Here is a 12888-nt window from a genome sequence, read left to right as displayed (position 1 = left end):
CTATATTAGTCCCTGAGGAATGTGAAGTAGGCAGCTTTTGAAGGAACTTTACAGCTTTACATTAGGTTTGTATGGGGTGTCCAGCGTTGTGTGTATAATATGAATAAATTCACTGCGATTGGAAAACTCACGTGTAGGATTACTGTGGTCTCTCTTATATGCCTAAAGGTGACCTGGCACTTGCCACCCTTTTATATGTCTGTGATTGCATTACTTGAGCTAGTGGAGACGTGATGCGGGATTTTTTTTAGATTAATCTGGGCTGTGGAGGCATTCAGAGACTCAGCCATGGAAGACACCCTAAAAGTCTACCAAGCAAAACTTGGGAGACGGTCCAGCCCATCAGGCCGGGTCTGTGTTTTTGATTAGTAAAGAAATCGAGAGTGCTGCCTCGTTTGCGGCCTGAGCGTCATCTATGCAGGGAAGAGCTGCATCGAGAAGTGAACCAGTCTTGCATGAAGTTCTCTATTTAGGGCAAACATGCTCCTCAACTATAAATGTTTAAAAATATAGGCCATGCTCCCTCCTGGCAGCTGCCGTGCATTTTCTGCTCCTGTCTCCAGGGTCGGCTATCAGAGTTCCTTTCTCGGAGAAACTGATTCCGGGTTCCTAACCCGTGAGCTTTTCTGTCAGCAAATACTGTGTTAAACTGTGCTGGGAAATGTGTCAAAGTGCAATGCAATTTCATGCCTGTTACCCGTTTTCCTATTGGATCGCGCGTCGCCGCTTTGCCCTAGCAACAAAAGTGGGTTATTTGCATACCCTTTCCCGATTGGCTCCCGCTCTGGCTGCGCGGCGAATCGCGCGGCATCTTCCTGGTGGTAGGCTATGCTAATGAGGCACTGTTGCTGGGGTTGAGAGCGCCGGTTGCCAGTGTGGTTCTGGTGCATTGTGACTGCCTGGTGAGAGACGGTGATAAATGAGGACTTAATGATCTGCACAATTCCCTCTCACTCGCAGACACGTTCACGTTTCCAAAACGGCGCTCGAACAGCGGCGGCCAGGCCGCGTTTATGGTCTCAAGTTTCAAATTCGAGCTGTGCCGCAAACACGAAAGCAGGCGGCTGGTTGAGCCCCTGCGCGGAGCTCTCGTTTGGTTTCATTGTTTGCTTTGCGTGATTTCTTTTTCTGTGCTGAATCCCCGTGTGCTCGCCTGAAATAAACCGGCACGTGTTGTTCCGTCCCTTTTCTCGACACTCAGCTGAGTAAAACGTTCGTTTTTCCTCATCTTAAGCTTTAATAAAGAGACAGAACAAATAGCAACTCGTCTCTGTCTCTTTTGAAGCATCCTATGCCTCTGATTTCTGACTGTATGGCCGCGCATCTCGTCTGTTACAGTGTTCAGTAATGTAATACTGTAGGGAAGCTGGTGGCTATGGGCGTGTGGGTATATTGGAGAGGATGGGAAGTGCAGCACTGTAGCGACACTTGACGGGTGTGTGTGTGTGTGTGTGTGTGTGTGTGTGTGTGTTAGAAGTTTGGACACCGTGGTACTGTTGTTGAGCTCTTCAGTTCGATGGTGAACCAGCTGAGTCATAAACACACACACACACGCACACTTACAGCTCCAATTATGCCTGCTCTCTCCCTCATATTATACAGTGGCACCGAGCTACCCTGGCAGAGCTGTGTGAGGCTGAGGGGGAGTGGGTGAAAGAGATGGGAGTGCTGTTGTAGGAGCTACTGTATGCCTCCGTCCTGTATGTTCTGTCATATCCACTGTAGTGTCAGCTCACTGATTATACCTACCGTCTCATCAGAGGTATAGAATGTGTTGATCGTAGATCTGCAAGCTTATTAATTGTATGTTTGGCACATGTACGTTTTATGATGCACACACATTTTTTTTAATGTTGATACAGTACAGTCTCTCCATTTTCATTTTGCATTTGTCAAAGAGCTCAGCACTTGTAGTGAGATGTGCTGCAGGTTTACTTATTTTAAAATATTACCTTTTTAAGCTGTCTGCTAATACCGTTTGTTGTTATTTGTCTCCTTTCAGAATAGTTGAATAATAGCTGTATTTCCATTAATCAGTCCAATAGTGAGAAGTAAAATGAAAATGTCAATGTAGGCTATTAATTTAAAAAACTGAACTGTGTAATTGGTCAATTCTAAAGGCTTGTTGGCTCTAGTTCTTGCTTACCTGGACAGGGTCAGCAACCTCAAATGAGTGGCAAACTACCTCCGTATAGGATTATTCAGATTGGACACTGATATGTTCCTGGTTGGATTTCTGGTTTGTGCTTGTTTAATAACCTGATGGCTTTAAAAGTCTTCATACCTTCCAGGTAGTATTGTGATACAGTGAAATGTCTGCACAAGCCAGCATTTCTATGTATCATATACTATGAAATGATTTAGTAATGCGAGGACTTTACCATATTCCCCATCTTCATATATATAATGTAAAAGGTAAATGATAATGCAGTTTATTGTTATTGACACAAAGCATCGTAATATGGTTCGATTAATTGTGAGTTTTTTGAGGAACAATAAATCCTTCTGCTTTTGAGGGACTGTAACAAGTGCTAGGCATAATCTTGTGACAAAAGCATGATCGCATGCTGCCGTTTTAGTCTCTGCCTTTTTGGATGCATTGTAACCTGATCTTTGGTTATGGAGGCAGACTCCTCTCGCCAGAGAACATATTAGACAGTCACATCGTTTGGAACATTACATAAGACGTTCGGTCATGTTCCAAGTCTTTGGTCTGTTCAAAGCAAAGATTACGAGGGAAGGCAGAGATGGTGGCACTCTGTTTGTCTACCCATCAGTTTGTCCAGGTTGTATGTCTTGTTAGGTTTGTGCTTAAAGTCCAGATTGTGTCAAGGATGGAGTCTTAACTAGGATATTTGGCTCATGCTGTTCTGTACGGTTTTCCTGTTTTCCCTGCTGTAAGACAGGTTTGTAAAGGTTCAATCATTACAGTTAAAAACATAAATCAGCACAGGGCGGGAGGTCTCCAGGACTGGAGTTGAGAAGCCCTGTATTAAGACAAGTAGTTTTCAGCATAACTTTTAATGTATACTGTAGATGATGTTTCTCCATTTGTTTTTGTTCTTGTCATAATTCTGTCTGTCTATGTGTTGTGATGTTGTAGGAGGAGAGACCTCAGCATGCAAACCCTCGTCTGTTCGGCTTGCTCCTTCATTTTCGTTCAATGCGGCAGATGTGCAGATGGCTGCGCAGACGCCCCATTCTCACCCGCCGTTCAGTGACGGCCACCAGCCGAGCGCTGACCCGCCGGCCCCTGTGCTGCCCTACGGCCCACAGGCCCCGCAGCTCAACACCACCCAGGTACAAGCTAGGCCCGTTCGCTCATTCCTCATCACCACCCATGTACACACATGGCATAGACCTCAACCAACCAGATACAATCTCTCCTGCCACACGTATTCCTATGTGACTATACATCTACCAAGTTCACTGCATTTAAGCCTGGCTTCTAATTCTACATAAACCCCACCCTGTGGAATAGCCGTCCTCTAATTCTACACTCACCCAAACATACCCCGTCCTCTAATTCTACACATTATGCTGTTTAATTTCTCCTTTAATTAATAGTCTAAGTACATTGATGAATAGCAAGTGTTTAAACTGCACTGGAAATTTCAGAAGTTGTTAACTTTTTAACAAACTTCTTTTCTGTACACATTATAACGGCGTACTCTGTGTGTGTTTGTGTTTAGGTGACTGCTGATGTGGTGATGTTACAAAGGCGGATCCCCCAGTGCTTTCGGGATCCGGCCACAGCTCCCTTAAGAAAACTCTCCATTGAACTGATCAAAACCTACAAACACATCAATGAGGTCAGACCACTCTCCAGCCCTGTTCACACGGCCTAAGGGCACTATACAGATCTGGCATGTAGATATCTGCTTACATTGCTCACTTTGCTGGTATAGCTTAGGTAATATGTAATAAAGATCAAAACATGAATCAGATCTGTTCCGAAGGAGGCTTCTGATGTAGATTCATTCATTTTTTACTTCAGGTTTACTATGCAAAAAAGAAGCGGCGTCACCAACAGGGCCAGGGGGAAGACTCCAGTAATAAGAAGGAGAGGAAGATCTACAATGACGGTTATGACGATGACAACTTTGACTACATCGTTAAAAATGGCGAGAAATGGATGGATCGCTATGAAATTGATTCATTGATAGGCAAAGGATCCTTTGGACAGGTGGGTCTCAGCTACTGAGCTTTCTTCATGTTTTCATACACTACTCTTATGACAGCAAACGTTTTGAAAATAAAAAAACAGCATGTCTGTAAGTGTCAGTGCATTGGTACCTTAGTAGACAAAGTTTCTGCATGGTCATACTGTGTTCTCCATGACTGACTGTGTTTTTGACTCCCCCTGCTGGCAGGTTGTGAAGGCCTATGACCGCCTTGAGCAGGAGTGGGTTGCCATTAAGATCATAAAGAATAAAAAGGCTTTTCTGAACCAAGCACAGATCGAAGTACGGCTCCTGGAGCTCATGAACAAGCATGATACTGAGATGAAGTACTATATAGGTAAGGATTACCTGTGTTATGGGTGTAATTTAACTTACAGCGCTTATGTGCAGTCACAACAAACTGTCCCTGATTACAGTATGAGCTGTTTTATTGTAAGTGAAACACTACAAACCTATGTAGTCTTTCTGATGGCTAATGGTGCCATCTAGTGTTTGTGGTAGAAAATTTCCACAGTTGAAATGGATTGGTCACTCAGCTAAAACATTTTAAAAAATTGATTACATTCCAACCCAAGTGGGGTTTATAAGATTGAAAAATTGTATTGTTTAAGTGGGTACACAATTTGGAACTGTAACTGACCATTTTGTGCAGGAATAAAATATTTGTCATCGTAGTGTTGACCTTTCCACAACCTTATTCTGTGTCCTCAGTTCACCTGAAACGTCACTTCATGTTTCGGAACCACCTATGTCTGGTGTTCGAGATGCTGTCCTATAACCTGTACGACCTACTGCGGAACACAAATTTCCGCGGTGTCTCCCTGAACTTGACGCGGAAGTTCGCACAGCAGCTGTGCACAGCGCTGCTCTTCCTGGCCACGCCTGAACTCAGTATCATCCACTGTGACCTTAAGCCCGAGAACATCCTGCTCTGCAACCCGAAGAGATCCGCCATCAAGATTGTCGACTTTGGCAGCTCCTGCCAGCTGGGACAGCGGGTGCGTTGGAATTCAGTGCTTATTTTTATTTAGTCCTTTGTTTATATCCTTTGATCAATTTTTATATGCCCATCATGAACATGCGAAAATGATCAAAAACAAAGGGACAAACGGAGAGAGAGAGAAGCGAGGCCTCGTTTTGTTCAATTTTTAGGTTTTAATTTTTCTTCCCCTTATGTTTTCAGATATACCAGTACATTCAGAGCCGCTTCTACCGCTCCCCAGAGGTGTTGCTTGGCATGCCATATGACCTGGCTATAGATATGTGGTCGCTGGGCTGCATCCTGGTGGAGATGCACACTGGAGAGCCTCTGTTCAGCGGAGCAAATGAGGTACAGTTTATTAGCCTGTATCATTTTCTTTTTACAGATACAGACAAAGGGATGTGTGCTGCGATCATTGGGGTTTAATAGTGCTAGTGCAAGATTCTGCTTCTAAGATAAATTAATGTGTTTAATTGTTCTTCTGTAACTTCTTTACTTATGCGGCAGGTGGACCAAATGAACAAAATAGTGGAAGTTCTGGGGGTCCCTCCCAGTCATATACTGGACCAGGCGCCGAAAGCGAGGAAGTTTTTTGAGAAGATGTCTGACAACACGTGGTGTGCAAAGAAGACCAAAGATGGCAAACGGGTATGTGTTCCTTTCAGCATCGTTTTATCTTTGGGCAAGAAGTGCATGGTTTAAAGCCGCACTCAATCACTTCAGCTCACAGGACAGTTTGTTCTTCTGTAGCAAACAGAGGCAAATGGCAGCACATGGCTAGCATGCCTTCTGTTAGTAAACAGTGATTTATTCCTGGACTGTCAGTGGTGCATAATTGTGTTTTTTCCCTCCCCTACATGCAGTATAAGCCAGCGGGCTCTCGTAAGCTGCACAATATTCTGGGTGTGGAGGCAGGTGGTCCAGGTGGGCGCCGAGCGGGTGAGTCAGGCCATGCTGTTGCAGACTACCTGAAGTTCAAGGACCTGATCCTGCGAATGTTGGACTATGACCCTAAGAGCCGCATCCAGCCCTACTACGCCCTGCAGCACAGCTTCTTCAAAAAGACAGCTGATGAGGGCACCAACACCAGCAGCAGCGTGTCCACCAGCCCAGCGCTGGAGCAGTCTCAATCCTCCGGAACCACCTCCAGTACCTCCTCCAGCTCAGGTCTCCCATCTATTTCCTTTACGCTCTGTATCTGATTTTATCTACTTATACTGATTACTGGTTTTGATTCTGTTGTAACCGCCTGCCTGTCATACCACTGCATTTGGTGTATGATTCCACTGGGTTTACTGTCGGTGCCTGACGCTGTTGGTTTTCGTCACTGTCTTTGCTGTCATTGTCTGATATGGCAGCCATTTCAGTTACTGTCTGCCACTATTTTTACTGTCAGTATGTGATACTGCTGTACTTTCAGTGACTGATACTGCTCCTTTGACTGTCAGTGTCTGACACTGCTTGTACTTTTAGTGTCTTATGCCAATGCCTTAACTGTCATAACAGTCAGCTATAGACATTGTCAGGGTATGAGTCAGTGAGCTAGCAATTCCACCAAAAAAGTATTTTCAGATTTCACATCATTTTCTGTCAACAATATCTGACAAATGTGTTTTGACAAGTCAAAACTAGGTAGTGTTTTCTAGCCTGCAAAGCAAGTATCACTATGACAGACAAGAGAGAGAATATTTACTTGACGCGAGTTCCTGGACATGCGATTTTGTGATTGTGAAGAAATGGAAACAAATTGCTTTTATGTAGTGAAATTTTCTGCCTTTTCTCTGTTGTATGTATGTGGTGGTGTTCAGTCATTGAGCATTGAGCTGAAGTAAAAACAAGGCCACATAGACTGTATGCGCTAATTTGTATGGAGCAGATAGGCTCGTCTGTAGGGTGTCCCACACTAAGCCATTAAAATGCTTATGGTGTATTTGCAGGAGGGTCTTCTGGAACTAGCACCAGTGGACGTGCCCGCTCTGATCCCACGCATCAGCACCGGCTCAGTGGAGGCCATTTTAGTGCTGCAGTAGGCATGGACTGCCACAACCTCTGCCCTCAGGTACGTGGGTATACGTACACATATGTTTCCCTCTGCCATATGAAAACAAACTTTGAATACAAACCAATGCTTGGAAAATAAATTGATTGTAAATAAGGACTTCATTGTAGAGACACTTCAGTGTCATGTTCAATATTCAATATTAATACTCAAGTAGCTTTTGTGTGCATAGTTGAAAGAGAGGACACTGACATGAACCCTCAGCAGTCACGAATTGCATGTATGTGAAAACACAGCCTATGTGAGTACTTGAAAACAGAGTATATTTAATGCTGCTGCTGTGGAGGTACAACAAAAATGACTTACTAATATGGTAAACATTCAAGCGATAAGCCAGGATACTTCAGCTAGATTGAGGAGATGACCACAAACTTCAGAATGGGTGCTATGTAAGAATAGTGCTTTGCATCTTTTGCATCAGTGTCCCTTTGTTTTTTGTGAATCTTGAATGAGTCGTCTAACCTTATTCCATGTTTCTGTGTGCATATCGCAGGCGAGGCAGGCGTTCGCACCCGCCCTGGGCTGGGTTGGTGGAGACGGGCTTCAGCAGGCCGCAGGAGAGACTCACCCTGTCCAAGAGACCACCTTCCATGTGCCTCCCCACCAGCCCAAACCCTTGCACCCCCACAGCTCCCACCACCACCATCACCATCACCACCACCACCATCACCACCCCCAGCACGGGCAGGGCCCGGCTCGGCCGCGGCCCAGACTGTATTCGCCCTCGCACAGCGCCTCCACGCAGGACTCCATGGAGGTGTCACACGGCCACCTGTCCATGACCTCCCTGTCTTCCTCGGCCTCCTCCTCATCTACGTCCTCATCGTCCACCGGGAACCACCACCAGGCCTACCAGAGCCGCCCGCTGCCGCTCGGCCTGGGCTACAGCCACCCCGGTGGAATGAGCCTCGGCCTGGGTGCCTTCTCCAACCCGCGCCAGGAGACGGGCATGGCAGGACATCCCTCCTACCCGCTTGCCACGAACTCGGGCCCGGGCCACTACATAGCAGAGACACACATGGGCCTGCGTCAGGGCCTGGACCGAGAGGACTCGCCCATGGCCGGAGTGTGCGTGCAGCAGAGCTCTGTGGCCAGCTCCTGACTACGCTGAGAACGCTTTTTCCTCTGTGTGTGTGTTTTTAAAACGCTGGTGTTTTCAAAAAAAGTGCATAGAGATTAAAAGCTGCTGTAAAGAGAAGGGAGATGATGACTGACGCTGTAGCGCCGAGCCCCCCACCCACTCCCCAACCCCCCGCGCCACGCGCATTCAAACTCCCCTCTGCTCACTGCTGGAGGCCTCTGTTTCAGTCATTTACCATTTTTGCTTGGAACATTTTCAAGTGAAATTTGATTTTATTATAAAGGAGAAAAAGAAAGTTTCGTATGTTTTCACCTATTCCTTTTCATTCAACTCTTTTTAATTGCTTATTAACATATGCACCTTCCTGACAGCCGTGAGATTAGGTTTCTATTTAAGGTCTGGGAGAAGGTCCAGTGGTCGGGGAGACAGACGTTCTCTGCCCGTAGTCACCGGTAAAGCAATGCGGCATCCATCATCTCCAACGGTTACTCTTACGAACGCCATCTTTGTTTTGTTTCTCAGCAGGCTCGTTTTTTGAACGTTTTTTCTTCATGTTGTGCAATTCTATGCTTTTGAGTTCAGCTTTCAGAGCAGCAGCATTAGAGAGCGCAGGTGCGCCATGTGGGTCTCACCTGTAGAGAGCGCAGTTTGCAAGTCTCTCCCCTTAAAGAGCGCAAGCGTGTGGGTCTCTCAAATTCAGTGGTGCAGTTTGTTAGTCTCTCCCCTAGAGGGCTGTCTGTGGGTCCCAGAGCAGCAGCAGCAGTGTGCCAGTGTTAAAAGTTTAGTGAGGAGCTCTAAAGTGGGCAGTGGAGCGGGCAGAAGCCTGGTACTGGGCAGCGGTGGACAGCAAGTTTGAAATATGGCCTTATCACGCACTGAATGAAAAGAAGCTGGACGTTACCCTTAAAGTAAAAAAAAAAATAGCTTTCCTGTATTTTTTAAGTCTGGAGTACACTTAAGTCTTTACACATGGAGAAATAGGAAACAGAGTATGAAAAGTGGTTATTTGAGGCCTTCCTTACCTAGAATTCTACTCTTTGGGAGTCTTTTTGCTGGGCCTTGTGAATTCACAGGAGTAGTATTGCAAGTCGAATGGAATCAGCTACTACTGTGTCCCTTACTGCTTTATTTTTTTTTTTTGTTTGTTTTTTTCTCGCTTTCTCTTCTTCGCTTCATTTTAATTTTGTTGTTTTCAGCATGTGATTTTATTTTGAGCCTCTGCACATTTTTTTTTTTTTTCTGTTCACCCTGGAATTCTTAACATGCAGAAGTTTGTGTGACTGCTTTTTATTTTTTTTGCCTCACAATTATGCTGTGAATTTTAGGAGAGTTTATTTTCCCTTTTGATAATTTATTGTACCAAAGCAGTTTTTTTATAGCACATAGATGTCTGTAACCAATAATGTAGCAGTTGTGCACTTTGAAACAAGGTGTATCAGACCTTTTTTTTAAATGTCAGTAAAAATGGCTGTATCTATTGCTTTGTTGAAACTGGAACTGTTGTTTAACGCGGCACATTTTACTGAGAGCTGGATCCCGATCAGTATCAGCTGGGTTTTTTTTTTTCCCCCCATTTCTGTTTTTTTGATACCAGAAAACACAGAAAAACAACTAAAAACACAACTATTTTGCGTGAGTAGATTTTAGTTTCGCTTCGCTCCGTGAGATGGAGAGAGGGTCGATGCCCGTGCTGTTGGCTGCTCTGCGGGTTCCAGAGCTTCAGGGTAAGCCGCTGACCGTCTCAATGCGAGAGCGTGACCCCTTTGGCCCTGCGGCGGAGTGCAGACGGCGATTTGTTGAGGTGCCTGATTTATCTGGGTTCCGCTGCCTTAAGCATTCAGCACCGCCGCTCTCCTGAACGAACAGCGCGGCCCCCTGCATTCAGGTTCGTGTTCAGCCCGCCCCACCAGGCTCAGACAGGAAGCTGGGGGCTCAGAGGGGCGCAGGGGTTGAGATTTGTGAGAACACAGCCTGGTCTACTGAACTGTCTCTCTGTCGCTCGCGCTCTCTTGCTTTCGCTAACGGTATCTTCATACCTCGCTCTCTGTCTCGCCCTGTGTTGCTCGCTCGCTCGCTCTCTGTCTTTCGCTCCCTCTCTCGCTCGCTCTCTCCATGTGAGTGTGATGATGATGATGACGATGATGATGATGATGATGATGCCTATAAATACAAGGTAAATGGTCCTATAGGGTTCTTATTCTCGGCCAGCAGCAGAGGACAGCTAATGGGAGGAGTCCATGAAACCCAGGCTTCAGGTGTTTACTTTGTGACCCCATTTTAATAGCTGAAATAGAATTTATGTACATATTTATATTTTTTTAATAAAGGAAGTTTAGAACTCACTACTTTTTTCCTAATGGTATTTTGAGTACATTTAAGTCAGCTTGGTGACCATGCAGTGGAACTCTCTGTGGTAGTCAATGGGTATCAGTGCTTCCAGCCCAAAGTAGTTGACAATGCCAGTACAAATGCAAAACTCTAGGGTTTAAAATCTAACAGGAGAGTAGATCTTCATACCTTAAATATAATAGACAGGGTATAGTGTGTGGATGTGTGTCTACAATCCGAATGACGGCAGTGTTTTCATATATTCGTATACATAAGAGATTATGTATGCCTAGTACAGGAAATATTTTTGTTGTGTTAATTTGGCACAAGCTTCAATAAATGGGTCCATGTGAAAAAAAAAAAAACGAAAGTAGGCTATTGCTGGAGGTGCGTGTCGAAGTGCACAGCGGTCGTTTACACACACAGTCTGAACCGTGCATCCTCGGATAAACGTCAGCTCTTAACTCCGAGTTCCACAAATGCAACCCAAACACCCACCACCCCCCACCCCCCCCAGGACAAGCGCAGAACTCACTGCGGCTTCCCCCCCCTCCCTGCCCCTTATCCCCCCCCTTTCGAGCCCTGACCCCCTGAACCCCCCCAAAGGCCTCCACACCCACTTTAGAGTCTGCACTCCTTCTCCCTTTGGTTCCAGGACATCTGATGTGCACTGCAGAGCTGAACAGCGTGGCAGAAGGATAAGTACCTTTTATCCACAGATTGTACGATCAGGACTTTCTGTGTAAAGTAAAATGTTACTGAGAGGCAGAAATGGACAAACCCTTTGTACTATATTCAAGCGGTCTTATGTATGACATAAAAAAGTTGCTTAAATTTTGCCCGTCTCATTCTTTTTCTATTCTGTCCAGCTGACAAAGACAGTCTTTCTGTCTTGCCTGTCTTTCGGACTGCATTTTTGACTCAAGAAGCAAAGGCCTGTGCTTGTCAGGGGTCTCAGAGAGTGAGAAGGTCAACCTACGCTCTCCTCGTCTGCGCTTTGTTGGAATGGATGTAAAAAGGTGATAACAGATCATAGAAGACCCCTCTACACAGGTTCATAAACAAGACGGCAATTCTGTGAACAGCTTCCACTTCAACCCTTTGAGGGGACTTTAGTAATGTTTATACATTTATATGTTTACAGGAGTTTACACCGATCAGGCATAACGTTCTGACCACCTCCTTGTTTCTACGCTCATTGTCCATTTTATCAGCTCCACTTACTATATAGGTGCACTTTGTAGTTCTACAGTTACAGACTGTAGTCCATCTGTTTCTCTGTATACTTTGTTGGTCCCCTTTTACCCTGTTCTTCAGTGGTCAGGACCCCCATGCACCCTCACAGAGCAGGTACTATTTGGGTGGTGGATCATTCTCAGCACTGCAGTAACACTGATGTGGTGGTGGTGGTGTGTTAGTGTGTGTTGTGCTGGTACGAGTGGATCAGACACAGCAGTGTCACTGCTGGACTGAGAATAGTCCACCAACCAAAATGATCCAGCCAACAGTGTCCTTTGGGCAGCGTCCTGTGACCACTAATGAAGGACTAGAGGATGACCAACACAAACTGTGCAGCAGCAGATGAGCTATCATCTCTGACTTTACATCTACAAAGTGGACTGACAAGGTAGGAGTGTCTAATAGAGTGGACAGTGAGTGGACACAGTGTTTAAAAACTCCAGCAGCACTGCTGTGTCTGATCCACTCGTACCAGCGCAACACACACTAACACACCACCACCACGTCAGTGTTACTGCAGTGCTGAGAATGATCCACCACCCAAGTAGTACCTGCTCTGTGAGGGTCCATGGGGGTCCTGACCACTGAAGAACAGGGTAAAAGGGGGCTAACAAAGTATGCAGAGAAACAGATGGACTACAGTCTGTAACTGTAGAACTACAAAGTGCACCTATATAGTAAGTGGAGCTGATAAAATGGACAATGAGCGTAGAAACAAGGAGGTGGTCATAATGTTATGCCTGATCGGTGTAGCTTGTATATATAAAAACTTTATATACGAAACTTTTTTGTATTTATATGTTGGCCACAATGCTTACACCAAGCCTCAACGGCAAATCAAACAAAACGGTCACTGTACGCTCTGTATTATCTAACGCAGTATCAGATCACATCCATTTTGGTGTGGATGTCATGATTATGTTGGCCAATACTGATCAAATTTAATATCAGAAGTTTTCAAAATTTCAACGATTTCCAATCATATAATGGAATCGTGGCGTTAGACTTCAATTTT

At 45.3% G+C, this 12888-nt stretch overlaps 1 protein-coding gene across 7 annotated transcripts in view; it reads left to right on the top strand.

Annotated features, from left to right (window-relative positions):
* Positions 1 to 9256, top strand: part of dyrk1aa (dual-specificity tyrosine-(Y)-phosphorylation regulated kinase 1A, a) — a 12329-nt gene extending 3073 nt beyond the window's left edge. For 5 of the 7 annotated variants that reach the window (XM_036594782.1, XM_036594777.1, XM_036594779.1 and 2 more), the window contains 10 exons: positions 3104 to 3300; positions 3693 to 3812; positions 3998 to 4186; positions 4374 to 4521; positions 4896 to 5182; positions 5368 to 5514; positions 5674 to 5814; positions 6030 to 6333; positions 7104 to 7225; positions 7719 to 9256. In XM_036594782.1, coding sequence (XP_036450675.1) covers positions 3104 to 3300; positions 3693 to 3812; positions 3998 to 4186; positions 4374 to 4521; positions 4896 to 5182; positions 5368 to 5514; positions 5674 to 5814; positions 6030 to 6333; positions 7104 to 7225; positions 7719 to 8327 — 2264 coding nt within the window. In that variant the 3' untranslated portion in view covers positions 8328 to 9256. Of the gene's footprint in view, positions 1 to 2402; positions 2907 to 3084; positions 3301 to 3692; positions 3813 to 3997; positions 4187 to 4373; positions 4522 to 4895; positions 5183 to 5367; positions 5515 to 5673; positions 5815 to 6029; positions 6334 to 7103; positions 7226 to 7718 lie in introns of those variants that run through there. The other 2 variants (XM_036594783.1, XM_036594776.1) reach the window with 2 other exon arrangements.
* The last annotated feature ends 3632 nt before the right edge of the window (positions 9257 to 12888 follow it).

Source organism: Colossoma macropomum, unplaced genomic scaffold (assembly GCF_904425465.1).
Source record: "Colossoma macropomum unplaced genomic scaffold, Colossoma_macropomum, whole genome shotgun sequence".
In the NCBI taxonomy this organism is placed as follows: Eukaryota; Metazoa; Chordata; class Actinopteri; order Characiformes; family Serrasalmidae; genus Colossoma; species Colossoma macropomum.
This window is presented reverse-complemented; position numbering and strand designations above follow the sequence as displayed.